Source organism: Crinia signifera, chromosome 9, assembly GCF_055691185.1.
Source record: "Crinia signifera chromosome 9, ASM5569118v1, whole genome shotgun sequence".
NCBI lineage: Eukaryota > Metazoa > Chordata > Amphibia > Anura > Myobatrachidae > Crinia > Crinia signifera.
The window spans coordinates 137,132,551-137,160,463 of record NC_139225.1 but is presented as its reverse complement, the minus strand read 5'-3'; the positions used below and the strand labels follow the sequence as shown (position 1 = coordinate 137,160,463).

Sequence of the window (27,913 nt, the reverse complement as noted above, 5' to 3'; positions counted from 1 at the left end):
TGGCATGCCAGAGATGCATTCTACTATATGCCAACGCAGTGATATTTTTGGAACGGCTTCACATCGCTGGTAGCAGGCGGCTGTGAAGACGTGGTCAGTTTGAGGACACATGTCCTATTCAACGCGAAAAAAATTATATTCAAAAACATTTAAAAAACAGAACCGCCAGCATGTGCATCATGGAACAGGGGATTTTTGTTGATGGTTATACAACTTTCCTTTAATTTGTTTGCTTACTCCTACTTCTCCTTTTATTTTACAGCCAAGTTGCACAAGTCTGACATCACCAGGGGCATAGTATAAATATTTACAGACCGTTATAAATATTTTTCTTTTAAAAAAAACGGACAAACGTTTGTTGCGTTGGGTATTTTTTATTTCTGTAAAGAGAGCCGGCAGCGCTGAATGTGTGTTGGCAGTTCCACACAAAAAAAAAAAAAAAAAAACTTTATTACTTTATAACACTCAACATATGAAAGATTATTATTGTGACATCTCAAAAAGACTGTCCAGCTCCCACTCACAAGTAGATAGGCTAGGTCACGAATATATATAAAAAAGTACTGGTTTATTGCGGAAGATTGCGTTCACTACGGACGAGGCCGTACCTGAAAGTGTCCAACCACCTTGCAAAAGTACCTATTTATAGGTGTGGTGTAGCGCAGTTCAGGACTAATGAGTGGGAGAAGGTGTTTGTGTAAATGCAGGTACTAGAACCAATGTACTGAACTGTGTTCTGTAAGAAAGTAAAGGTGCGTACACACGGGGGTGATAGGTGCTGAAATCGCTGGCGACCATATTGCCAGTGATAGGAGTGCACACCAGCGATAAATCGCCGGGTGTGCGCTCCCGTTTTTAGCCCCCTTATGATCGCAGGAGCTTGCTCCTGCGACCAGCTGATTACCTTTGCGGCTCCCCGGCAGAGGTTCCCTTTTATCAGCGACCATCTCTGGTCGCTGATGAAAAGGAGAAACTGAGCAATATATTGCTCAGCCATATATTGCTAACAATATATCTCCCCCGTGTGTACGGGGCTTAAGTTTATTAAAAGCAGAGGAGTCACAGACAAATACCTCAGGACTACCCGTTCTAGATAGGTCTTCCTTAGTGTGTACTCGTTTCCGGACTTGATAACTCCTAGTCCACTACACTAATTCTAGTACCTGTATGTGCACAAACACCATATAGAACATTTACAGGGTTGGAACCGCAGTATGTATAGTCATGCACAAGGCTTTGGGGAACACGGTTCGCACAGCTGGGGTGCCGGGCGGGGTCCCGAAAGGCATTCACCCGACGTCGGGATCCCGACTGTCAAAAAACAGACAGCCGGGTTCCCGACGGCCGTCAGCTATTTTCCCTCATGGGGTCCCAGAACCCTCATAGAGGGAGAATAGAATAAATGGCTCGCATAGCGAGCCACCATGCCTGCAGCGTGGTGAGCGCAGCGAGCCCGCATGGGGCTTTGTTGCGCTCGCCATGCTGTCTGGGTCCGGACAGTCAGGATCCCGATGTCGGGATAATGACTGTCGGGCCCCTATACCACACCCACACAGCTGTAGCACACAGTGGAAAAAATACAACGAAAAGACAGATAAATGATCATTAAACACAGGTAAACAAATACCAGGCACAAGGCAAACCCGGAACGGCTTTACTTTATGTCACAAACATGGAGTAAAATAAACAATTTCTTTTTTGATCGTCCCAGGCAAGAAACAGAGCGGAGGTGGTCTATGCCATGGACGGGCAGTTGTGCCAATGCAGAGATGGGTATCCCCAAAAAGGAGGATGTCACCCTGATCTCTGCTCACAATCAGACTGCGCTCAATGTATGAAGGTATATTACCAAAAGCATAAACAGTCAATGAGCAGAAAGATACAGCGCAGTGCATAAGGCCTGCGGCCACACAGGAGTTGTGTTACACCTCACTGGCATATGCCTGCGGCCACACAGGAGTTGTGTTACACCTCACTGGCATATGTCTCCATTAACAACGCTGGAATCACAGTCTTCTGTCTGCAATGGTTTTAAAATAAGTGTTTTGAAGAGAATTGGGGGGGTCATAAGACGCCCTGTGTGTTTGGAGTTTTACCCATGATCTTTTTGGAACACTCCAGCAGAGCATTGTGTATGTCCTTCGCACAAGAGATCTGGGACTTGATCATGCTGAGATACTGAGTGTAGGGCAGGCTCTCAGTCTGCACGGCATCTGGCTTGGTAGCTGTAGGCACAAGAGTGGGGGAGTGCTTGGCACTGTCGTAGCTCTGAGATAGACACTCGTAGGCGAGGCGCTAGGGGAGGGGATAAGGGAGAGGTCAGAACACATCACGTACCCAATTCTTCACTGCCAACCCCCCCCTGTGATCCCAATACAACGCTGCCCAGCCACCTCCAGCTTCCTGGAGTCACCGCCCCCTCACATTACACCCCCCCCCCCCCCTGCAGCCTGCACACTTCGATCTCCTCCCTACGTAAGCAAAGAATCCCAAGTATGTCCCACCACATATCCGCCTGAGCCTGGTACATTATATTAACTACAGCTGTACAAGGCTTTACTGGAATAGGATTTGGGAAGCTTTTTTTTTTTTTATATAAAGATAGTGAAATCACTGGTTCCTAAGCCACACACATTCCAAACATTCCCTGCTAGCTCCGCTTCCAGTTTGGCTGACAAAAATACAGCCGGCACAGAGGTAATCTGGATTCGGAAGGGTGTGAAAGCTGAGGAAAGAGAAAGCCTGTGACCCCCAATAAAGGTTTCTCTTTCGTGTGTGGCCATATTTAGTCTTTCCTATAAGCCAGGCATGTCAAAACTGTGGCCCTCCGGCTGTTGTGGTGAAACTACACATCCCAGCATGCTTTGCCACAGTTTTAGCATTCCCTAATAGCAAAACTGTGGCAAGGCATGATGGGATTTGTAGTTTCACAACAGCTGAAGAGCCATAGTTTGGACATGGCTGCTCTAAGCAGAGTGGTAAGACAACAGTGCGGCATCCTTTACCCGGCCATGGATTCGCCCTCGATATAATCTATCAACGCAGGATGTCCTATATAACACCGGGATGGTCACAGTGATCCGGTGTTCATGATATTCTGCAGAAATGACAGCACCCAGACGTTACTCACCAAGCAGAGCTCCAGCTGGTCGCACAGGGCATAGAATTCCTCCAAGCTCTTATCAAACCTCTGGACTGGGAGATCAGCAATCTTCCTGTGAGAGAGAGGAGAGATGAGAGGTGAGCAATGTGCATGGAGCAGGGTTCCGGCAGGAGAGAGGAAAGGTGAGCAATGTGCATGGAGCAGGGTACCGGCAGGAGAGACGAAAGGTGAGCAATGTGCATGGAGCAGGGTTCCGGCAGGAGAGACGAGAGGTGAGCAATGTGCATGGAGAGACGAGAGGTGAGCAATGTGCATGGAGCAGGCTTCCGGCAGGAGAGGGAGAGAGGGCATACACGGGACAACTCTGCACCGCACAGCTCTCTCTCCCAGTATATGGTAAGGAACGGACAGGATGTGAGCAGCACCCAACACAGCTCTCTCCCCTCCCAGTATATGGAAAGGAACGGACAGGATGAGAGCAGCACCCCACGCAGCTCTCTCCCAGTATCTGGAAAGGAACGGACAGGATATGAGCAGCACCCAACACAGCTCTCTCCCCTCCCAGTATATGGAAAGGAACGGACAGGATGAGAGCAGCACCCCACGCAGCTCTCTCCCAGAATCTGGAAAGGAACGGACGGGATGAGAGTAGCACCCCACGCAGCTTGGCCAGTATCTGTAAAGGAATGGACAGGTCTCTGCCCATATGAGGAATGAAACAAACAAGATGTGACCCATGCAACTCTCTCCCTGTATGAGGAAGGGAATAGACAGGAAATAAGCTGTGGCCTCTGTAGCAGCTTTCTCCTCATACGAGGAAGGTAACGGACAGGAGAAAAGCTGTGGCCTCTGTAGCAGCTCTCTCCCAGTATGAGGAAGAGAACAGACAGGAGACCAGCTGTGGCCTCTGTAGCAGCTCCCTCCCTGTATGAGGAAGGGAACGGACAGGAGATAAGCTGTGGCCTCTGTAGCAGCTCTCTCCCTGTATGAGGAAAAGGACAGACCGGAGATAAGCTGTGGCCCCTGTAGCAGCTCCCCCTTGTATCAGGAAGGGAATGTAAAAAATAGATGGTAGCCCTCACAACTCAGTACATATATCCATGAATATATATATATATTTTCTAAACTCTGACAATGAAGCTTCTGATGGGATAAAGGAGGGAAATATTGCAACTACAGAGTGGGAGATTGTTCAACCCGGTGCCAATGGGGGTTATTCTAGTTCACTCTGACAAAATCCTTCTTAGATGGACAAAACCATGTGCACTGCAGGTGGGGCAGATGTTACTTGTGCAGCGAGAATTAGATTTGGGTGGGGTTTTCCTTCAAAGTGAGATCTATATTGCAGTGTAAAAATAAAGCAGCCAGTATTTACCCTGCACAGAAACAAAATAACTCACCCAAATCTAACCCTCTCTGCACATGTTACATCTGCCCCCCTGCAGTGCACTTGGTTTTGTCCATCTAAGAAGGATTTTGTCAGAAAAAGAGTGAACTAGAATAAGGCCTAATGCCCCTAATCTATGTTCCTAATGGTCTCAGCCCGGTTACATACACTGCACCCAATAGGTGCAGCGACTGCAGCGCACACAGAGGCAACTGTGTATTATATTATAACGCAGATCCGGGGAATTATGGAATCAGGCTGGTCAGGATGACCGTGCAGTAACTCGGACAGACACAAAGAGCATGTTCTGATGCAAACAACTGTCCTATTGCACAATCGCCTAAGATACAAAGGTTCATCAGTTTGTGCGGACTGGTTATGAAGTCAGCTCAGCCAGCAATCTCTTCATGCAGGAAGCACACGCTGATCAGGAACCGGTAATCAGGCATCTAGAGAAAGATATTTGCTTTAGCCAGAGCATGAGATATGGCTCATCTAACAGCGAAACCGCCGTGTCGGCAGTCACGTGACAGTGTAGAAGGAAAGTGCGCAGGGAAAAGTGCGAAAGCTGTGGCAAATTATGGGAATCGCCAAGCATAATGTTTAGAATTCTTGCCAAAAAGGAGTATTTTGGTTTTATTCATTTGCAAGAAACATAAGACAACTTTTAATAAAATCTGTCCCTTCACGGAGCTACTGACATCCGCTAGGTAGTGGTGGAAAGCTTCAGACAAGACGACAGAGGGGGAAATGTATGAAGCTCGGAGAAGTCCTATATATCCCCATAAAGAACGTTATATGTCTAAGGTGATAATGCTCCAGCCAATCAGCTCCAATATGTAAATAAACAGTCAGCTGATTGGTTGGAGCATTATCACCTTGCACATAACGTTCTGTATGGGGATAGATACCAGTGCTCCAAGCTTCATACATTTACCCCAGACTGTGGAATCTGTTGGAAGGTTTTCCGACAGTTTATCTGCCACCATGATGCAGGTTTACATGCAATGGCTATAGAAATGTAGAACAATGGGATGTATTTCACATAAAGTTGTGATTGTACAAAAGGTAAGAGCTTCTTTGGAACAGCAGACAAACCAGATGAAGGGTGCTCTCTATTCTGCAATAAGGAATACCACCCAACGATCCCGATACTGGCAGGACAGCCCCGCTATTTGTACACTGCCCCACCTATGGGTCGCAGTGTGAAGCGGTCGATGTACAGTTGGGGGAGGCAGTGATCAATGCTTCCATGCTTTGCAAAGCAGCCAGTGTACGCTGAACAGGTTGCGCTGTGCAATCTGCACAGCATCTAAGCAGACCGCTTAGAAAATGCCCCAACATCGCTCCGTTTGTAGGGGCATAGCGATAGCAATGTGCTGCCCCACATGTCGCTATCACCATGCAATTAACCCCTTCCTGACAGAGCCAGTTTTTGCGTTCCTGACAGAGCCATTTTTTTCAAATCTGACATGTTTCACTTAAGTGGGGATAACTTTTTTTTGCTTTTACTTATCCCAGTGATTTTGAGATTGTTTTCTCGTGACACATTGTACTTCAAGTTAGTGGTAAATTTGGGTCGATACAGTCTGTGTTTTTTTGTGAAAAATACCAAAATGTCGTGAAAAAATGGAAAATTTTGCAATTTGCAAAATGTCACATTTTCTGCTTGGGAGACAAATAAACATACCACTCAAAATAGTTAATAACTAACAAAGACCATATGTCTACTTTATGTTGCAATCATTATTTCAACCTCCTTTTCATTTTTTTGGACACTAGGAGGCTTCAAATATGAATAGCAAATTCTCAAATTTTCAAGAAAATTTCAAACACTGATTTTTTTAGGGACCAGTTCAGTTCTGATGTGATTTTGAGGGACTTGTATGCGAGACACCCCCATAAATGATGCCATTTCAAAAACTGCACCCCTCACAGTATTCAAAACAGCATTTTGGAAGTTTGTTAACCCTTTATGTGTTTCACAGGAATTAAAACAAAGTGTAGGTGAAATTTCAAAATTTCTTTTTTTTTGCAGAGTTTCAATTTTAATACATTTTTCTAACGAACACAGTAGATTTTACTAGAGAAATGTGACTAAAAATTGATTCCCCCAATTCTTTTGTTTTCATAAATATCCTATATGTGGCCCTAGTGTGCACGTTGACCAAACCACAGGCTTCATAATAGAAGGAGCACCTACTTGATTTTGGAGCCTCCTTTTTATGAGATTTTTTTTTAGGCACCATGTAGGTTTCTAGGCACCATAAGTGCTAAAAGTTAGGAACCTCCCCCACAAGTCACCCCATTTTGCAAACTACACCCTTCAGGGAATTCATTTAGGGGTATAGTGTACATTTCAAACCCCCAGGGGTTTCACCAATTTTGATACAACTGGGCTGTGAAAATGAAAAAATTAAATTTTTCATTTTCACAGCTCAGTTGTATCAAAATTGGTGAAACCCCTGGGGGTTTGAAATGTACACTATACCCCCTGATGAATTCCCTGAAGGGTGTAGTTTGCAAAATGGGGTCACTTGTGGGGGGGTTCCACTGTATGGGTGCTTCAGGGGTCATTCAACCAGAATCTGTGCTGCAAAATCCAAAAATCACTCCTTCCCTTCTGAGTCCTGCCATGCACCCAACTGGTATTTTTTGGTCACATGTGAGGCATTGCCATACTCGGGAGAAATTGGGGCACAGATTTTGGGGTGCTTTGTCTCCTTCATTCCTTGTGAAAATGAAAAATTTTGAGCCAGATCTGCATTTTTGTGTAAAAAAATGTAATTTTTTACACAAAAATGCAGTTCTGGCTCAAAATTTTTCATTTTCGCAAGGAATGAAGGAGACAAAGCACCCCAAAATCTGTGCCCCAATTTCTCCCCAGTACGGCAATGCCTCATATGTGACCCAAAAATACCATTTGGGTGCATGGCAGGACTCAGAAGGGAAGGAGTGATTTTTGGTGGTGGAATGAATGGTGGGTGCTATGTCGCATTAGCAAGACCCCCGAAGCACCAATACAGTGGAACCCCCCCACATGTGACCCCATTTTGGTCACCAGCTTTGGGAGGGGGGCTGGCGCTACGGCTGGTGGGGGGTTGGGAGGGGTGCTGGCGCTGCGGCAGCCGGGTGGGTGGGAGGGAGGGGGGCTGCCGGGTGGGAGGGGGGGGGGGGGCTGGCGATCGGTGGTGATCGGTGCTGTACTTAACAGCACCGGTCACCACCGATCACTGTGTTACCGAGCGGCTTAGCCGCCGGTAACACAGAAAACGCTGCAATTGGCTGTTCACATTTGAACAGCCAATCGCAGCGATCGCCGCGAGGGGGGATGTCTGCTGTCAGGGACAGCAGACATCTCCAAACTGTCACCGCGTCTATAGACGCGGTGACAGTTTATAAAACCATGACGTATATATACGTCTTCGGTCGGGAAGTACCTCCCGACCATGACGTATATATACGTCATATGTCGGGAATATCTGTCTGGAAGCATATATATATATATATATATATATATATATATATATATATATATATATATATATATATATACATACACACATATATATATATATATATATATATATATATATATATATATATATATATATATATATATATATATATATATATATATATATATATATATATATATATATATATATATATATATATATATATATATATATATATATATATATATATATATATCAAAAAAGGGGGGGTTGTGTCCCTATCCTGCGCCTATAGGTGAGCAGCACTTCTCTAAAGGCTCCGCTGCTATTGGGAGTCTGATGTGTAGGATAGAGAGAAGGAGGTGTAGAGGTGCGCTCAGAAGGTGATATCACCAATCAACAATTGTAAAAATACAAAATTTATTTCGTACAGTAAAACGATTTAAAATACATTTATGAATGGTTTACAGAAGTAATTGATGAATCGTTGTACTTCATAATGATTCCAAACAAAGGTGTAGAATGAGCATGCGAGATAACCCTACGCGTTTCGTCCACTAGGGACTTCCTCAGGGGTAGTACACCAAGATCTATGGAATCTTTATATATTAACATACAAGTACATAGAAGCAAACTCTTTACGAGTTTTATAAGGAAGGTGTGGTCACCGTGGTGAGTCAGAAGACCCTGTAGTGCTTCCACTATAACAAGCAACGGTATCAGAATAAAAGGCGAAATGGCACACCTCTCCAACTGATGTCTATTTCAGATATATAGTTGATTCCGAATCAGCTATCGCAGTAAGGACAAGCAGGGAGAGAGATGTCTCTCTCCCTGCTTGTCCTTACTGCGATAGCTGATTCGGAATCAACTATATATCTGAAATAGACATCAGTTGGAGAGGTGTGCCATTTCGCCTTTTATTCTGATACCGTTGCTTGTTATAGTGGAAGCACTACAGGGTCTTCTGACTCACCACGGTGACCACACCTTCCTTATAAAACTCGTAAAGAGTTTGCTTCTATGTACTTGTATGTTAATATATAAAGATTCCATAGATCTTGGTGTACTACCCCTGAGGAAGTCCCTAGTGGACGAAACGCGTAGGGTTATCTCGCATGCTCATTCTACACCTTTGTTTGGAATCATTATGAAGTACAACGATTCATCAATTACTTCTGTAAACCATTCATAAATGTATTTTAAATCGTTTTACTGTACGAAATAAATTTTGTATTTTTACAATTGTTGATTGGTGATATCACCTTCTGAGCGCACCTCTACACCTCCTTCTCTCTCTATATATATATATATATATATATATATATATATATATATATATATATATATATATATATATATATATATATATATATATATATATATATATATATATATATATATATATATATATATATCATTCCATTCCATTTTATTTATTTGCTGCTGCGGCTTGCGGGGGGGGTGGGAGGGGGGAAGCGCTGCGTGCGCTGAGGCTGTTGCTGCTGCTGGGGGAGCCGGGTGAGCCTGCTGCCCCGGAGCTGCCGGGTGAGTGCCGGGTGGGTGGGAGGGGGGTGCTGCTCATCGGTGGTGATCGGTGCTGCACCGATCACCACCGTTTTCTGTGTTACCGAGCGGCTTAGCCGCCGGTAACACAGGAAACGCTGTGAATGGCTGTTCAGATTTGAACAGCCAATCACAGCGATCGCCGACCGGGGGGGGCACCCCTGCCCCCCCTGGGCGGCGAGGGGGGATGTCTGCTGTCAGGGACAGCAGACATCTCCTAACTGTCACCGCGTCTATAGACGCAGTGACAGTTAGAAGCCATGACGTACATGTACGTCAAATGTCGGGAAGTACTTCCCGACCATGACGTACATGTACGTCAAATGTCGGGAAGGGGTTAATATCCAGCACGCTGGATAAATCTAGTTAATCGCCGGGGGCAGGGCCAGCGTGGTCACCGGAGAACACTGGCTCTGACAGATCGCTCAGCACACAGCAATGGTGCATGATTACGAGACATAGTAGACAAAACATCAATCGCCTGAATGTATAAGATGTAAATAAACATTCAAAGCTTTGCTACAATTTGGCATGTAAAGGTGCCCATACACTAGTAAGATTTATCTTCAGATCTGGCTGATTGGAATAAACACCTGGTTATGGATGAGTGACAGTTTGTCAGTTTTCCAGCATTTCCAAGCAAATGGTCAACGGTCATTTGCTCTCATCCATAACCATATTTTTGTTATGTTTATGTACCCTCTACCTTTACTGTGTTACATAGTAGATAAGGCTGAATAAAGACTAGCGTCCATCGAGTTCAACCTAGGTTTTAATAGCGAATCCCCTGTAAAAGACAGAATATGATTCTTATTCGTACCCTTGGATGTTTTTATCCAATAAATGTTTGTCCAACCTTATTTTGAACGTATTTATTGTATCTGCTGACACCACCTCTCCAGGAAGAGAAAGTTCCACAGTTTGACTGCTCTGACCGTAAAGATTTTTTTTCTTTTAAGGGAATGAAATCTTCTTTCTTCTAATCTAAATTTGTGCCCTTGTGTCCTAGATTCTTTTCTTGCAGTAAAAAGGGTGCTTGACAGTTCCTTATATTGGCCCCTGATATATTTGTACATGTTGAGCATGTCCCCCCTTAAACGTTCTCTCAAATGTAAGTCACCGTTTTCTGTTTTTCTTACTCGCTTATGTACTCTGTAATAGGGCGCTGCCGATCCCTTGTGGTGTCATATAAAAGAAAGTAGCAGGCCTTTATTGGACTAAATGACATAGTAATGAAGGAAGTGAAGCCAGTTTCAAACCAGGAACTCAGCAGTTGTACGTAATGTAGATAAACGCAGGACAGAGATTATGTACTGTGTGTAAAGGTGCCCACACACTAGAAAGATCTGCGCATAAATTAGCCTTCAAATCTTTTGTCCGTCCTGGAAAAAGATTTCAGGCAAGCGCACATCTTTACCAAAGATTTTTCTTAAGATTCTGTGTGCGTTCCTATGGATCTTTTGTTAAATCTTCTGATCTTTTGTTCAGCACGTAAGATCAGAAGATGCAGCTAAAGATCCACGGAAGCGCGCATCGGACTGGTATCGGTAGACTTTCGACCGATTATCGGTAAACATCGGACGATATATCGGCCGATTTATCGGCCCAAAAATCGTTCTAGTGTGTGGGCACCTTTAGACAGGCACCTGAAGAAAAACTGCGGTTGAGTTACAAAAAAAAACAACAAAAACCAAACACACAACAACTTCCCAAAAGGAGAAATAAGGGGCGTTGCCCATAGCAACCAGATTCCAGCTATCATTGTTTGGCCTGGAGTTTGTATGTTCGAGTTTACTCTGGGGAAATAAATACATTTGTTACATGCTATAGGACATGGGTCTTCAACCTATGGCCCTCCAGATGTTGTGAAACTACATGTTCCAACATGCATTGCCACATTTTTTTCCTATAAGAGCAAGCCAAAACTGTCAGGGCATGCTGGGACATGTAGTTCCACAACATCTGGAGGGCCACAGGTTGAAGACCTGTGCTATAGAACATGGGTCCTCAAACTGCGGCCCTCCAGATGTTGTGAAACTACAATTCCCAGCATGCCTTGCCACAGTTTTGCTATAAGGGAGTGTTAAATCTGTGGCAAGGCATGCTGGGATTTGTAGTTTCACAACATCTGGAGGGCAGCAGTTTGAGGACCCATGCTATAGAAGGAGAGAGTCTGCGCGGCTGCTACAGACAATGTCTCTACTTTTTCTATAAAAAAAAAAAAAAACCCTTTACCATATCTCTCTAACTTTAGAATGTGGATGATCTCCTGGATCAACGCTAAACCACTGACCTAATTATATATCTCAGCATTTCTGCTGCTAAAAGCAGGATTTAAATAGATCAATCTGGCCAGTTTCACGGCTGACTGCTCTCATGCAAAACAAGGTGAGCGCTCACTTCCCTTTTATTGGCTTCATTGGTCTGTGGCGCCATCTTATGGAGGGATCAGAACATGCAGCTCAGTGGTGCCAAACGTCTAACTGTCAAACATAAGCATCCTAAATGTGCGATGGTAGGATGAGCTGTGAACTTTTAGTTCAAAATGCATCGCATGCAGTTCACATTTGCACAGTGTTTCTTTTGGCTTGCGATGCGGGAACCCACGCATTGTATCTATTGCAAGTCAAAAAAAAGTATGTGCATGCAGTACTTTTTATACTAGATCACAGTGCATCTAGTTCAAATCGCAGCATTGTGGCGGGGCGGACAGTACGCAGTGTCCGGAAGTGCTGAATGGACACTGCAGAGAGCAGCGGCAGACTTTGAAGAAAAAAATTCAAAAGATAAGCCGGCAGTCGGCCTATCTTTTAAAAAAAAATTTCAAAGGCCTCCACACCCCCAGGGCGCTCAGTGCAGCCCGGACTCCTTGCTGCCTGCCCCTTCACATTAGTGTGTGCCAGCATTGTTTCCCCGCTGGCACACACCTAATGATCGGACCCAACACATCGTGTGTGCTTAAAAGGAACCCGCAATGTGCCGCTAATGGATCCGACCTGACAGATTGAACCTGCAGCAGGTCCGACCCGATGCGCACGGGAGCACACACCGGTCAGGTGGGGTGTCAATCAAATCCGATTTGTCGTCCCGATCTGTCGGGATCGGGCAAATCCGATTTGTCGTCCCAATCTGTCGGGATCGGGCGAAATCGGCCCAAATTGGATAAGCATATGGGCACCTTAAGACTCTCACCGTCCTGCCAAGCTCCAGACTATCAGCCCTTTTGACAGTCCTGACTTGTGCCCTCGGTCCTACTTCTATATCACTCCCCCCCCCAACATCTTAATGTCGAGCTCTCAGGACAGAACCCTCTGCAATCCCCGTCTCCGGTGCACATCCACACAATTAGGTTTCTGAAAATTGAAAGATCACTGCTTATAACTACACACCCCCAAAGGGGTGGTCAAGGGGTATGGGTCATAGGGTTGACTCAATGAAGGTGGACATACATTAGGTCATCCACTGAGGCTTAGGTAGACACCTGAAATAAGTTGACATGACTTAGGTCCACAGTGTCAGCTGTCAGACATAAGCATTATGTCGACAACGGTGAGGTTGACACTCAAAAGGTCGAAATGAGTTTTTCACAGGGTTTTTGTCCAGAATTTCAACATAGTCACCATCTAAGTGTACCCCTGCGCTCGGCCTTCCTTCAGGCATCTAAGTGTACCCCTGCGCTCAGCCTTCCTTCAGGCATCTAAGTGTACCCCTGCGCTCAGCCTTCCCCCAGGCATCTAAGTGTACCCCTGCGCTCGGCCTTCCCCCAGGCATCTAAGTGTACCCCTGCGCTCGGCCTTCCCCCAGGCATCTAAGTGTACCCCTGCGCTCGGCCTTCCCCCAGGCATCTAAGTGTACCCCTGCGCTCGGCCTTCCCCCAGGCATCTAAGTGTACCCCTGCGCTCGGCCTTCCCCCAGGCATCTAAGTGTACCCCTGCGCTCGGCCTTCCCCCAGGCATCTAAGTGTACCCCTGCGCTCGGCCTTCCCCCAGGCATCTAAGTGTACCCCTGCGCTCGGCCTTCCCCCAGGCATCTAAGTGTACCCCTGCGCTCGGCCTTCCCCCAGGCATCTAAGTGTACCCCTGCGCTCGGCCTTCCTTCAGGCATCTAAGTGTACCCCTGCGCTCGGCCTTCCTTCAGGCATCTAAGTGTACCCCTGCGCTCGGCCTTCCTTCAGGCATCTAAGTGTACCCCTGCGCCCGGCCTTCCTTCAGGCATCTAAGTGTACCCCTGCGCCGGGCCTTCCTTCAGGCATCTAAGTGTACCCCTGCGCCCGGCCTTCCTTCAGGCATCTAAGTGTACCCCTGCGCCCGGCCTTCCTTCAGGCATCTAAGTGTACCCCTGAGCTCGGCCTTCCTTCAGGCATCTAAGTGTACCCCTGCGCTCGGCCTTCCTTCAGGCATCTAAGTGTACCCCTGCGCTCGGCCTTCCTTCAGGCATCTAAGTGTACCCCTGCGCTCGGCCTTCCTTCAGGCATCTAAGTGTACCCCTGCGCTCGGCCTTCCTTCAGGCATCTAAGTGTACCCCTGCACTCGGCCTTCCTTCAGGCATCTAAGTGTACCCCTGCGCTCGGCCTTCCTTCAGGCATCTAAGTGTACCCCTGCGCTCGGCCTTCCTTCAGGCATCTAAGTGTACCCCTGCGCTCGGCCTTCCTTCAGGCATCTAAGTACTTCTGTGCTCGGCCTTCCTTCAGGCATCTAAGTGTACCCCTGCACTCGGCCTTCCTTCAGGCATCTAAGTGTACCCCTGTGCTCAGCCTTCCTTCAGGCATCTAAGTGTACCCCTGTGCTCGGCCTTCCTTCGGGCAAGGTGCCTCACTGCACTCAGCACATTATAACATTAGGCGTATTGGATGGTAGAGTATAAAATACCGCCTGTCGGCACAAGTCGGTGTAAAAAAAAAAAAAAAGTTAAAAAAAATCGTGTCAACCTTCCCATGGTCTACCTAATGCTTGTGTCGACCTGACGACTTATTTCAGGTGTCTAAATTCAGTGGCCGACCTTCATAGGGTCAACCTAGGGTCATGTGCAGGGTCCACATACTCCACGTCAATTTTGCAACCCAAATGGTAAACCATGAAAAAGCTTTAATGATATTGCAAGAATAAAATGCTCCATTCATAATCTGGATACACATTATATGATGTGTGACCCAGCAAACGGTGCAATGTGTCGCGATGTATGAAACGGCGCACTACAGTGCAATGTGCAATCACAGCGCACGTGTCGTTGAATGCCATCATTCAGTGCATTGTCCCATCTGTTGTGCAGCATGACATGGGAAGATGCTGCAAATGACCATGCATACCGACAATCGGGCTTACACAACACACGATGCGTACGATCTATGTATCCAATCCACAATGGAACATTAGATCATACGATAGATCTTTTATTGTGTTCCCAGCATCAGCGTCTACACTGTTATCCTTTACTCCAGGCTGCTCTGTTTTGACCAGGGGTAGCCAACTCCAGTCCTCGAGAGCTACCATCAGTTAATGTTTTCCAGGTCTCCTCACAGAAATCACCAGTGAAGTATTTAGCTCCACCTGTGGATCATTTGATACTTGTGTATTATCACGGCGCTCACGATTTCCATCGCAGGGCATTGTACAACCAAAAATCGTGTTGCATCGCATGCGCCCCGATTTTTTATTGTACAGGCACCCAGATGCCTGATTCCTATGTTAAATGCCCCCCCCCCCCAGACCCGATTTTTCATTGTACACCCACCCTGATGGGTAATGACTATGTTAAATGCCCCCCCATTGTTAACGCCACACCACTATCAACGCCAACCCGAAGCGTGGCGAGAGCAACGAGCCCGCGAGGGGCGGCGGTACGCGTCCTCTGACCTTTTCATAACCCCACTATCCACTTCGGAGTGAAGATGATTATATATAGTGTGGCGAGCGCAGCAAGCCACCGAGCCCGAAGCGTGGCAAGCGCAGCGAGCCCCGCAAGGGGATGCGGATTACTTCACATATATTCCACTTCCCCTAGTGGGGCTCGCTGCGCTCACCATGCTTTGAGCTCGGTGGCTCGCCACACTATATAAAATCAACTCCACGCCGATGTGGATAGTGGGGGTATGAAAAGGTCGGAGGACGCGTACCGCTGCGCTCACCACGCTTCAGGTTGGCATTGATAGTGGGGTGGCGTTTACAATGGGGGGCATTTAACATACTCATTACCCATCAGGGTGGGTATACAATTAAAAATCGGGTCTGGGGGAGAATTTAACATGGGAATAAGCCCAAATCCGGCATGATCGTATCGCATGCCATTACAATGGCATGGCATGCGACGCGATATAAACATTGTATACTCAGCTAGGGGAAAGGCTCAAATCGGGTCCCATCGCATGCCTTAATTAGTGGTATGCGATGCGATGGGCGCCGTGATAATACACAAGTACTGATCATTTATAATGGGTAATCATTATCATTAATCATTTATTATAATCATTTATAATGGGTCAGTCAAGTAATGAGTGTACCTGTAATGGGTCAGTCAAGTAATGAGTGTACCTGTGTGGTGAGCTGGAAAACGTGAACTGTTGGTAGCTCTCGAGGACTGGAGTTGGCTACCCCTGGTGACTATAGCGTGAACAGCAGTGGCCAGAATAAACATCCATCCCTGCAGCAGTGAGGCTAGCTGAGTAAATCAGGTACATGACAGACTGGTGACACTTCAGAGCATTGCTTCTGTGCATAGAACACAACCAAATACTTACTGTCCGTTATCAATGTTGGTGTTTTGGGCCAGGTTCAGGGCTGCAATTTTCATCAGGTTCTAGGAAGGAAAAAGTTAAAGAAATAAATCATGAAATGTGGGCGTCTATCACACAGCCTGTAATACAGTCACCGGAGTTGTGGTGCATACAGACATCACACCGGAAGCACAAAGCACACTACTGCAGTAGTAATTAGTATAGTCCAACTGTGTCAACAAATATAGACATGTAATATAATAATAGTAACAAGAATATATATATTAATTCCGATGGGTCGGCACTTCCCATGCTGTACAAGATGCAAATAGTGTCTGGTGCCTTCCTTGGTTACCCTGCGAGCAAGCAGGGACATACGCACTGGGTCCTCTGGGATGGCGGAATATAGATAGATAGATAGATAGATATATATATATATATACACACACACACACACACACACATACATACATACACTCTTTTGGGGACTTGGCAGAGGCACCAAGTTTACATGGAGTAAAGGGGGTGATGTATCGAGAAGTGTTATGCTGGGTACACACCAGGACGACTAGGGCCCGATCCCCACAATCTAGATCCAATTCCGATCAATTGGATGTAGATTGTGTGCTGATTGGGCCCTTTTCTGACCTGGTGTGGACCGATACCGATCCGATGCGCGGTCCCGCGGGTCGGTCGGTCGTTATTGAGATCATACCTGCTGCAGGTAGGATCTCAATGACGACCATACAGCCAGGTGCGGGTCGCCATCGGATCGGACCCGCTCACGGTGCACATCGTGAGCGGGTCGTGCCCCCCCCCGCGTCACCGTGAGCGGGTCGGACGAGACACTGACGACCCGCTCACGATGTGCATCGTGAGCGGGTCGTCCTGGTGTGTACCCTACATTACCTCTATACACTAGTATAAAGTATCGCATGTGATACCTCTTTAACTGACCCGGCGGCTGGATTGCATGCGACACATCAGATACGATGTCACTTAGTATACGATGTGTCACACGAGATCCGACTCACTTCCCCGGGATATAATTAATCCTTGTTGCTTCAGTGACAATCTCCGGATCCGAAACCGTGACACTTTTCACTGGATTTAAGGTCACGATCGGTCAATATTGTGTGACAAGGGCACAACTCGCACTAGAGTATGGGGGACCTAAGGAGCTGCAGCCCAGTGATGTTGCCAAAAGCAACCAAACAGCTCCGAGAAGGCATTTATTGTGTACAGTCTAAAGAAAATGCCAGCAACCAATCAGATTGTAGGGACACATTCTCTAAACTCCTCACTGCTTCGTACATTACCCCCACAATCTGTAGTAAGGCTTCCACATGGGGGATATCTATTCCCATGCACACCCGACTTCCTGCCACAGACATCGCCACTCTGTGGATACATTGCCGACATAGGACAACATAACAGGGAGAATACCCAGCACATCTCCCCAGCAATACCTGCAGGCTCTCCTTCAGTTGCGGGATGAGCATCCTGTATCTCTGCACAGGGTCGAAGTCCTGCTGTTGCTGCGGGAGACCGAGCTGCTGCTGTCCTCCGCCGGGGCCGAGCTGGGGTCCTGGGGCGCCGCCGCCCGCGGGTTGCTGAGGACCCACAGCCTGGTTCATGGGCGCCGCCATTGTAGGACCAGCGTTACGATACGTACGGCTGGCCGGGAGGAGGAACTAGTGACCCCGTCGGAAGTAGGGGGGCGGGGTCCGGGGATACCAGGATCCCGCTGTCAGACAGAGCGGGGGAATCCGCTGCCCTCAGTGGGGCGGGGCCTTGTGCGTCACCACAGGAAGGAACTAGGCAAAACAGCGTTCCGTGCTACGGGGACACAGCAGCTGGTGGACTAGACTTCCGGCGCTGGTGTCGGTGGCTCTGTGCTGTAAGCTATGGCGCCCACTATCCAGACGCAAGCTCAGCGGGAGGAGGGGCACAGGTCAGTCCTATCTATCTATCTATCTATCTATCTATCTATCTATCTATCTATCTATCTATCTATCCCTATCCTCATCCTATAGGCATAAACACCTCCATAGTCCTCCCTGCCACAGGCATTACAGGAGCCAGTCCTCTATGTGTCTGTGTGTGTATATATGTCCCCATGTACACACACACACGTGCCAATGCTGCACACATGCCATGGAGTTGCTATGCTGCACCATCGCCGATCAATGCATTTCTATGAGTTACAAGAGTGAAATAGGGGCACGATCATGGTGACAGGACCACCCAATCGCTGTGGATGTTACATAGTAAGGCTGAATAAAGACTTGCGTCTGTCGAGTTCAACCTTGGTTAGCGGGAATGATCCATTAGCTTCATCCCTTATTATACGTAGTGTATTCTGATATATTTAAAGATAGATTATGATTGTTTGTACCCCTGGATGTTGTTCGCCAATGAAATAAATTTATTGTGTCTGCCGACACCACTTCTCCGGGAAGAGAGTTCCACAATGTAACTGCCCTCACCGTAAAAAAATATATATATATAGTTCCTAAAGGAACAAAATCTTCTTTCCTCTAATCTAAACTCATGCCCACATGTCCTAGTTTTTTCTTACAGAAAAAAGGGCGCCTGACAGTTCCTTATATTGGCCCCTGATATATTTGTACGTGTTAAGCATGCCCCCCCCCCCCTTTAAACGTCTCTTCTCTAGCGTAAACAATCCCAATTTGTTCAATCTGTCTTCATAGCTTAAATTCTCCATTCCCTTTATTAACGGGTGCCGGATGGGTTCCCGACAGTCATTTACCCGACGTCGGCATCCCGACTGTCAAAACGCCGGCAGCCGGGTGACCGACGGCCACCCGCTATTTTCCCTCGTGGGGGTCCACGACCCCCATAGAGGGAGAATAGAATAGGTGGCTCGCTAGCCACCGCGCCCGCAAGGGGCTTTTTTGCACTCGCCATGCTGTCTGACTCCGGGCAGTCGGGATCCCAACGTCGGGATAATGACTGTTGGGATCCCGACTGTCGGAGTCCCATACCACACCGACTGTCGGGATCCCGACTGTCGGAGTCCCATACCACACCCTTATTAACTTTGTTGCTCTTCTTCTGACTTTTTCCAGTTATATGATGTCCTTTTTATAGTGTGGGGCCCAGATGTTACATTAAGTGGTTGGTGCGGCTACATCTGTATGTTTGTTTTAATCTATATTGCACTTGAACACATCTTTAACATGTAAGGGTCTGTGTCACAACACTTTGTGGGTGTGTGTATATGTACATACACACTAGTCCTAGAACCTGGGCACAACACCTGCTGTATAGGTAGATAATGCCAGTGTGCTCTCCTCTACACCAGGCAAACTAATAGTAATTTCAGGCACCACAAATGCAGAAATAAATTGAGCAAAAAAAACTCTCTTTGATATTTATCTATCGATCTGTGTGTATTTAAATTCTGTACCAAAAAGGTTAAACTGAGATCTGTCTATCTCAGTTTGCTGGTCTCTTCTTTGAAGAAAAAACAGTATTCAAATGTATTCTGTTTCCATGCACCTAGATATCTATGTATCTATCGAGGCCAGCAGCACACATGTAAAAAATGTCAAAGGTAGTGCTTGGTACATGCAGTATAGTGTTCACGCAGGATAAACAGGAGCCAGCACATCTGCAGAAAGATAGATATATAATTCACAAATAAAGAAGCTGTTGTTCCTTTACACTAAGCCACCTTGTGATTATTGCGCTTTATTTGTGAATGCACCTGATGATTTGGATATAAACTAATTTTTCTATGGATGTGCTGACTCCTTTGTGTTCTCTGTATGTCCTTGTGTGAGTGACCTCTAGAAACCAGATTCTTTGTAACTATTCCATTGCCAGAAGATGATAGATTTGGATTTGTAGAAGTTTTAGTAAGTCTATGCTTTCATTTCTGTTCCTACATTCCCTATGAAGTTTCTGAAATCCTGTTTGCATCTCTTAATGTTAAAACCGCAGCAATATTTAATGGCATTCCTTTCCTTGCTGTGTTTCAGGTCCAATTCCCACAGGACGGTTCCAGAGCGGTGAGTCACCAGTGAGGACTGGGCAGCGGTGGTGTGTGTGTCTTCCTTGGCATCTCTTACTCTCCCCTTGTATTTCTCTAGGTCTGGCGTTGTATGTCGAGTGAAATATTGTAACAGTCTCCCAGATATTCCGTTTGATCCCAAGTTCATCACTTATCCCTTTGACCAAAACAGGTCAGTGTAAGGAGGACAAAGCTGCGGAGTTCAGGTAAGCGTTGTCCCATCTCTCGTAACCAGGTTTTCTGTCTCTTGGCAGGTTTGTACAGTACAAAGCGACTTCTCTTGAAAAGCAGCACAAACATGATCTTCTCACGGAGCCAGACTTGGGGGTCACCATTGACCTGATCAACCCTGATACCTATCGCATCGACACAAACGGTAATAAAGAACACAGAACTCTGCATGGGATAAATGAACGTTCATCCTGCTATACCTAATACCGTACTTTATTTGTAGTTCTCCTGGATCCCGCTGACGAGAAACTTCTCGAGGAAGAAATTCAAGCTCCCAGCAGCTCAAAGAGGTATAATCTCCTGTCTATAATCTGTGCCCTGAATCCAGTCACACATCACTTTAAGGTCCTCTTGTGCACCTTCCTCGGCGACAGAATAAGGGCCTGAACCAATGCAGTAAACAGAATGATTAGGTGCGAGTTTTCAAAAAGGCGTTAAGCTAGTACTCTTAAATGCCTATTCACTTGCACACTTCATGAGTGCATTGAAGATTTGCACAATTCAATTGGAACACTCAATATGCACTACTCAAATTTTGTCCAAAAAGTCAACTGGGAAATAGCATGAATATGAGTGGAGAACTTCCTAAACCTCTAATTTTATAGAGGTACTAAATCTGCCTAGCATCATCTAAAGAGAGGGGGGATTCAGAGAGGTGCTAAATCTGCCTAGCATCAACTAAAGAGAGGCAGGTGGGGTTCAGAGAGGTACTAATTCTGTCTAGCATCAGCTGAAACTCCACAATGACCTCCGCTCACAGTCCTGTAGTAGAGGAGAAAACCATAACTAACATTCTCAGTCTTAAAATGTAAACCACTCCCAACACACAAAGCAACACCTCATGGTTTAATCTCTTACATTTTTATCACCGTTCCTATTGAGATGTCTGAGTGTACTTTGTACTTGTGTGTGTATGTTTGGGGGGTTATTCTATTAGCCCCAATGCTATTTTGCCCAAAAACAAACTTGGCGATAGTGTGAAAAATTACACATGTTCATTATCGGGCTATTTAATTACTGCCCGTTCTCCTAAAGGACAAGATGTATCATGCTTCAAAAAGTGATAAACAGCCAGCCAAATAGCTCCTAACTGTTGTTACAAGCTGGGTTTGAAAAATGACATGTAGGAGCTGATTGGCTGACTGTATATCACTCTCCACTCTCTTACTTTTTGAAGCTTGTGCATCTGGACCTAAAACTTTAATGCAGGAATAAAAAATGTAAACCAAAAAAAAAAAAAGCCCAAAAACAGTATTTTGTTTTTTCGTCTTTGTTTTCCAACCTTGTTTATGACCTCTGACCTCCCAATATCCCCGCAGGTCTCAGCAACATGCCAGAGTGGTTCCTTGGATGAGGAAAACTGAGTATATCTCCACAGAGTTCAACAGATACGGTATCTCCAATGAGAAGCCTGAAGTCAAGTAAGTAATGTGTTTTATATCAGACCTACTCCCGCATGCTAAGCTATTCGCTGGCTATGCTTGTGGCCTTTTGTAAAAAATATGGCGGCCAATACATCACTTGCAGGCATCCCCTTTAGGATGAGAGAAGGTAAATACGTTATTCATGGCTGTTTTACAGTGCTTGGGGGCTGGACCAGGGGAGGATACTGTGCTTTATGGTAGATGAGGATGGGATCTAGTGGCAGGAACAGTTTAAGTAATCATATTAAAATCCCTTTTCTAGAGCTGTCTGCTCTGTGAATGCAGTAATTCCTGGCAATCGGAGTTACTTCTTCCTCATATCCAGAAGAGATTCCAGATGAAATAAGTCAGCGTTAAAGAGCGTGTGTCAGTGCGCTTAGGGTGGCCAGTCCCGGGATCCCAGGATTTGGCCCCCAAAAAATGTCCGGGATTTCAATCCCGGGATTGGAGTATCCAATTTCGGGATTAAATGCCAAGCAGCTTCTGAGCACCCGCTCAGAAGCTACCCGGCTGTTCCCGGCATGCGGTCTGCGCGGCGCGACCTCTGACCGTCACACTGTGCAGACCGCTGTGTCCTGCCACAGATGACCGCTCCCGGCCGCACTGAACTCCTAACCTCCCCACCCGTTCAGCTGGTGCTGCCGCTACCTGCCGGAGGCATCAGGAAAGCACTGCTGCAGAGCTGCTCTGCCGCCCGCCTATGTAAGTAAATCTGCGGGCCGGCACCAGGCACCCCCCGCAGCGCTGCTCTGCCCCGCTCCTGGCTGCCGCCCTCCCATGTAGATTAATCTGTGTGGTGGACGGGGCATGTTTTTCTTTTAGGGATGCCAATCCTGAGAATCCCGGGATTTAGCATTTTTCAATCCCGGAATCCAGGATTGAAGAAATGCCCCGGGATTGGCATCCCTAAACGCGCTAAACCAATGAGCACAGTATATGGTGTGCCATGCAGTATTGGCTAATTGGTAGGTGCTAGTTGATACTGCTGGTGACTGCTATTGGCAGAAGGTCTAATGCTGCATCTCTCCTGACAATCGATGTGGTGATGGAGGGATCTGCTCAGTGAGTAGAACATAGTAGCTGTGAGTCTCAGTGGCAAATGCAAACATGTCTCAAAAATCCAAACAAAATTGGTAAGTGCGAAGGATCACAGTCTATGTACATGGGGTGTCCGTATGGGAAACATGTCTAATAAACCATGTGTGATTAGGGGGAGGCTGGAAAGAAACTTTTCCTTGAGCCTAGACCTTTATTAGAGTTTCATTCGAATTAATATCGCTTAAAAACACTGTAGCCAGGCCTGTTAGAGGCCCCACTCCTCCAGGTATCTTGCAGCTGTTTCGGCACTTCGGGCAGAGAGAGAAGAGACCGCTGCAGCAGGGGCGTCGAGAGGGAGGAGGGTCTGGGTACTTTTTCCCAGGCATGGGTCTGCTGGGGAGGCCCGGGTCCTGCTGCCTCCTGCCTGTCTTCTCAGTCCCTCTGTGTGTGTGTGTGTGTGTGTGCGAGGAGGCACCCAGCCCACGCCCCTTCCTGAAGGCCACGCCTATGTCTGGTGGTCACACCCCCTTTATTTTACCAGGGGCCGGCCGACCTGTTGGTTATTTACAAGTTGTCATACAGTACTGTCTGTGACAAAACAAATTGCACTATGCACCTCATTGTTTTGGTCCTTTGCTAAATGGATGATGTTTGTGTGTCCACAGAATCGGAGTATCTGTCAAGCAGCAGTTCACCGAGGAAGACATCTACAAGGACAGAGACAGCCAGATTGCTGCCATTGAGAAGACCTTTGAAGATGCACAGAAACCAGTAAGTGAAACGCATCCATTTCTGAGCCACTGAAATGCCGCTGTTGGATGCCTATTGTAACATCTTATTTCCCCTCTTCAGATTACGCAACATTACAGCAAGCCTCGTGTTACCCCAGTGGAGGTCATGCCAGCCTTCCCTGACTTTAAGGTATTCATTTCTGAAATAAGGTGATGTCGCTAAACCTCTCCCCAAGTCTTTCCCTGATGGGTTTCGGGTGACTCTGTTTGAGCCTTTTTCTTTCTGTGTCTTCTATTTATTTTCCACCTTTCTTTCCTTTTCCAGATGTGGATCAATCCCTGCGCTCAGGTCATCTTTGATTCTGATCCCGCTCCAAAGGAGGCGCCTGGCTCGGCAGCGCTGGATATGATGTCACAAGCCATGATCAGGTGAGAGCTCCGCCCCCGAGCTATTAGCATAGTACGGCGTTTGTATAGCCATGACGTACAGTTAATCATCAATAATAATGCACTTCTTTTACTGTACAGATTAGATTCAATGAATGCGTTTTCTTTGTGTTTTAACAGGGGTATGATGGATGAGGAAGGAAACCAGTTTGTGGCGTACTTTCTGCCTGGCGAAGACACCATGCGGAAACGCAAGCGAGATCAGGATGAGGGTCTGGACTACATGGCTGAGGACATGTGAGTGAAGACTGAGTCACCATCTTTGTTTCTGTCGGGCGCCCCTCTACTATCTCTCCAGTCGTTAGGACTGATTGTCTGCATTTCTCCGTCTGTCTCACTCATCGCATTCCTCATCTCCTCACCAGCTAATTTAGGTTTATTTATTTGACAGATATGACTATAAGATCGCCAGAGAGTACAACTGGAACGTTAAAAACAAGGCGAGCAAGGGTTACGAAGAGAACTACTTCTTCATCTTCCGCGAGGGTGACGGCGTTTACTACAATGAGCTGGAGACCAGGTGAGTTTATGGTTGTAAAGCTGCATTCTGATGTGTTTTATTTGAGAGCCTTTGGATTTGTTGGTAAAGTGCTGCGGTCAGCCGCTATAGATGGCCTGAGGCTGATGGGTAAACGGGGTTCTTTGTTCATCTTTGCAGAGTGCGTCTCAGTAAGAGGAGGGTGAAGGCCGGCGTCCAGTCTGGAACCAATGCGGTCCTGGTGGTGAAACACAGAGATATGAATGAGAAGGAGCTGGAGGCTCAGGTACAGTTGTGGATAAGTAGGAGGAGGAAGGTGGAAAATCACAGAACTGGAGACAGGGGGCAGTTATTGTAGAGGTTCAATACCTGAATTCAGTAGAAATGGGAGAACTTTGTAGAGAAATTAGCAGTTTCTTTTTAGACATTGAGTGAAATATGCCACTTAATAGGTCATTGGTATGGCCTCATCTAGAGTACTGTGTTCAGTTCTGGAGGCCATAACTCCAGAAGGATATAAATACATTGGAGACTGTACAAAGAAGAGCAACTAAAATGGTGCAATGGCCTACATCACAAAACGTACCAGGAAAGACTAAAATATCTTAACATGTATAGTTTGGAGCAGAGAAGGGAAAGGGGGACATGATAGAAATCTTCAAATTTATCAAGGGTTTTAACATAGTACAAGAGGGAAATTTTCTTCAAAGGAAAAGAAGTAATAGAACACGAGGACATGCACTAAATCTGGAGGGAGGTAGGTTCAGGGGAAATGTGAGAAAGAATTACTTCACAGAAAGGGTAGTGGATAAGTGGAATAGCCTCCCATCAGAGGTGGTAGAGGCTAAGACAGTAAAACAATTTAAACATGCTTGGGATAGGCATATAAATATCCTTACAAAGAAATAAGGATTAAAAAGGGTTGAGCTTACCTGAAGGGTAAAAAAAAAAGGGGGCAGACTAGATGGGCCAAATGGTTCTTATCTGCCGTCAAATTCTATGTTTCTCTGAGATGTTACATGTATGTGAGCTGTAGGTAACGTATCACATCATTGCATCTGACAGTCTGCCCCTGGCTTGTAGGAAGCACGCAGAGCTCAACTGGAGAATCATGAGCCCGAGGAGGAAGAGGAAGAGATTGAAGTGGATCGTGATATTCAGGGATCAGGTACTATTCCCATTCAACCTAGTGTGCTCCTGGTACTGTCCTGTCACACTCTTTCTATCACATTTTATCCTCTTATCTAAATCTGTCATCCTCGTTGAGTTTCAATGGGCTTACACTTATTATATCTTATGTAGACAAGTAGAACAGAAGACTCTTTTTTTGGGGGCCTTCTGTTCTACTTGTCTAAATATCGCCTTTCTGACTCTGGGAGCACCACCAACCACTAAAAATATACGGGTGAGGAAATACGTCTCACCCACTTTCAGAAATTTGTGAAGTTGGTTTGAACCAAAATCTGATCCCCAAAAATTCTTCTTCTTCAAAAAAATAAAAAATCTTCTAAGATACATGACTATTTGGGGTAGTAAAATCCTGTGCGGAACTAGAAAAAAAAGTATCCCTGTCACATTATATTTTGTTAGTATCGCACCATGAGGGATTAACAATAGAATTGTACATCAGTATGCAGGTAAAGTGTTGACTTGATGCATCCAAACACAGGTTGGAATAAATGGGGGAACACAGGAAGGGTACATCTTGTCATTATTACTAGTAATGATCATTTATGAGGGGGTAGGAAGTAATTCACCATTCAGTAATCCAGCACCCTACCAGTGGCAGGTGGTGATGAGAAATCGGGGGGTGTATAGGTGATGGGATAGTTCTTGGACTGGGGAACCAAGGAAGACTTAGCGGTGTAACCAAGTAGCTTAACTGGGAAAGGGAATAGACTGGAGGAGCTGAGTTGCACTCTGAAGTGGATTGGGAACTAGTCACCTAGTTGGCAGAGAGAGGAGGCCAGCACAGTGCTGCGGAGACTGAAGTCAGAGGGGAAGGCCGTGAAGGAGGGAGGTTGCAGTAGCTCAGGTGGGAAATGACTAATTATGAGTTTTAGGCCATCCATAATGTAAAGTATGGACAGCCAAGGATTACATCCATGCAGGGGACTAAGGTTTTGGGTGCATAGGTGAAGATGCTGTTGTCAGCAGATAGAGGGGGATAAGAGACTGTCCCAAATAAGGGAAATACAATGTGTTCAGGTTTGGTCATCGTTAGAACATATTGAGACAATCTTCTCTGATATGCTCTTTGTCTAACTCTTTCCTTTGTCACCTAGACGCTGAAGACGGAGAGAAGGGAAGCGAGAGCGAGAAGGAAGGGAGCGGTGCTGAGCCCTCCGGCAGTGAAAGCGAGCGGGAAGATGTACCAGAGGAGAAAGATGAAGAGGAGAAGGAAAGCAGCGAGGATGACCGAGCGGCCCGAGACAAGGAGGAGATCTTCGGTAGTGATGACGACGATGACAGTGATGATGATGACGACGATGATGGGCAAAATGAGAGTGGCGCTGAGCAAGAAGACAGCGGCAGTGAGGAGGAACAGAAAAGCCGGGGGCGCAGGAGCCGCAGCGCTAGCAGCAGTCCTTTCGGAAGTGACCGCTCCCAGCAGGACAATGAAGAGAAGAGTGGAAGTGAGCCAGGGTCTGCATCTAGTGATGGCAGTGACAGTGACTGATCGTCTCACTACTCATAGGCAAACTTTTGTATATAGATCTTGTATTATACTTTTACTTTAATAAACAGGTTTCAGTTACTGTTTGATTATTAATGCCGGCGGGCGTGAAAACCAACATATGGACAGTTTGCAGACGCGTATTACTCTACGTATGGGCAGATACATGTTTAATGTTCATTCTAGCACATTGCACCTGTTACAACCTTCGCACTTCCTCTTTCCTGCTGGGGTGTCGTCTCTGCTCTGGTGGTTCCAGCACACTCTGGTCTGAAAGTGCTGAGAGGCAGACCAGAGTGTGATAGAAGCACCAGAGCAGCGAGCTACATCCCAGGCAGGAAACTGCTTGGGTTGTGATGGGTGCTTGATTAAATACTAAATACGTATTCATAAATGCAATGTGGGCGTAATCGTGGCTGATTTGGGGTCTACTCAACCCCTTAGAGTTTTATTGTTAGAGTTTTATTCAGCGCTCATTGTGAAAAGTATGTATTAGAAGCCGTAACTCTGCCCTATTGTAGTGTATAATCTATTTTCGCAATCTGTGACCGTGGTGCTTCCAGTTATCTGCAGTCATGTATTGTTGGGGCCAAATGTAGTAGGATGTGAGAATCAAAAAATGAGA

At 46.3% G+C, this 27,913-nt stretch overlaps 2 protein-coding genes across 3 annotated transcripts; one reads left to right on the top strand and one right to left on the bottom strand.

The window, feature by feature from the left end:
- Positions 1-340: 340 nt before the first annotated feature.
- On the bottom strand, positions 341-18,016 carry MED29 (mediator complex subunit 29). Of its 2 annotated transcripts, XR_014460778.1 has the most exons (5): positions 17,693-18,016; positions 16,248-16,306; positions 3,131-3,215; positions 1,972-2,295; positions 341-1,928 (listed from the first exon to the last, which is right to left on the bottom strand). XR_014460778.1 is itself a non-coding variant. In XM_083159964.1 (4 exons), the coding sequence occupies exons 1-4, from the start codon at positions 17,870-17,872 to the stop codon at positions 2,065-2,067; spliced, it is 555 nt and encodes a 184-aa protein (XP_083016090.1). In that variant the 5' UTR covers positions 17,873-18,015; the 3' UTR covers positions 342-2,064. The 2 variants fall into 2 exon arrangements, 1 of the variants encoding a protein (XP_083016090.1); XM_083159964.1 differs by having other exon boundaries at positions 342-2,295; positions 17,693-18,015.
- Positions 17,994-27,370, top strand: PAF1 (PAF1 component of Paf1/RNA polymerase II complex). Its single transcript, XM_083159963.1, has 14 exons — positions 17,994-18,177; positions 20,231-20,260; positions 20,342-20,434; positions 20,517-20,638; positions 20,717-20,783; positions 21,813-21,914; positions 23,621-23,726; positions 23,808-23,876; positions 24,012-24,115; positions 24,254-24,370; positions 24,525-24,653; positions 24,792-24,897; positions 25,695-25,779; positions 26,897-27,370. The coding sequence occupies exons 1-14, from the start codon at positions 18,131-18,133 to the stop codon at positions 27,289-27,291; spliced, it is 1,572 nt and encodes a 523-aa protein (XP_083016089.1). The 5' UTR covers positions 17,994-18,130; the 3' UTR covers positions 27,292-27,370.
- Positions 27,371-27,913: the final 543 nt, after the last annotated feature.

Coding starts and splice junctions, on each gene's coding strand:
- PAF1 (XM_083159963.1), top strand. CDS start 18,131: ATGGCGCCCACTATCCAGACGCAAGCTCAGCGGGAGGAGGGGCACAG. Junction 18,178..20,230: donor CAGCGGGAGGAGGGGCACAG/GTCAGTCCTATC, acceptor GCTGTGTTTCAG/GTCCAATTCCCACAGGACGG. Junction 24,371..24,524: donor GACTACATGGCTGAGGACAT/GTGAGTGAAGAC, acceptor TTTATTTGACAG/ATATGACTATAAGATCGCCA.
- MED29 (XM_083159964.1), bottom strand. CDS start 17,872: ATGGCGGCGCCCATGAACCAGGCTGTGGGTCCTCAGCAACCCGCGGGC. Junction 16,307..17,692: donor AACTGAAGGAGAGCCTGCAG/GTATTGCTGGGG, acceptor TTTCCTTCCTAG/AACCTGATGAAAATTGCAGC. Junction 3,216..16,247: donor ACCAACATTGATAACGGACA/GTAAGTATTTGG, acceptor TCTCTCTCACAG/GAAGATTGCTGATCTCCCAG.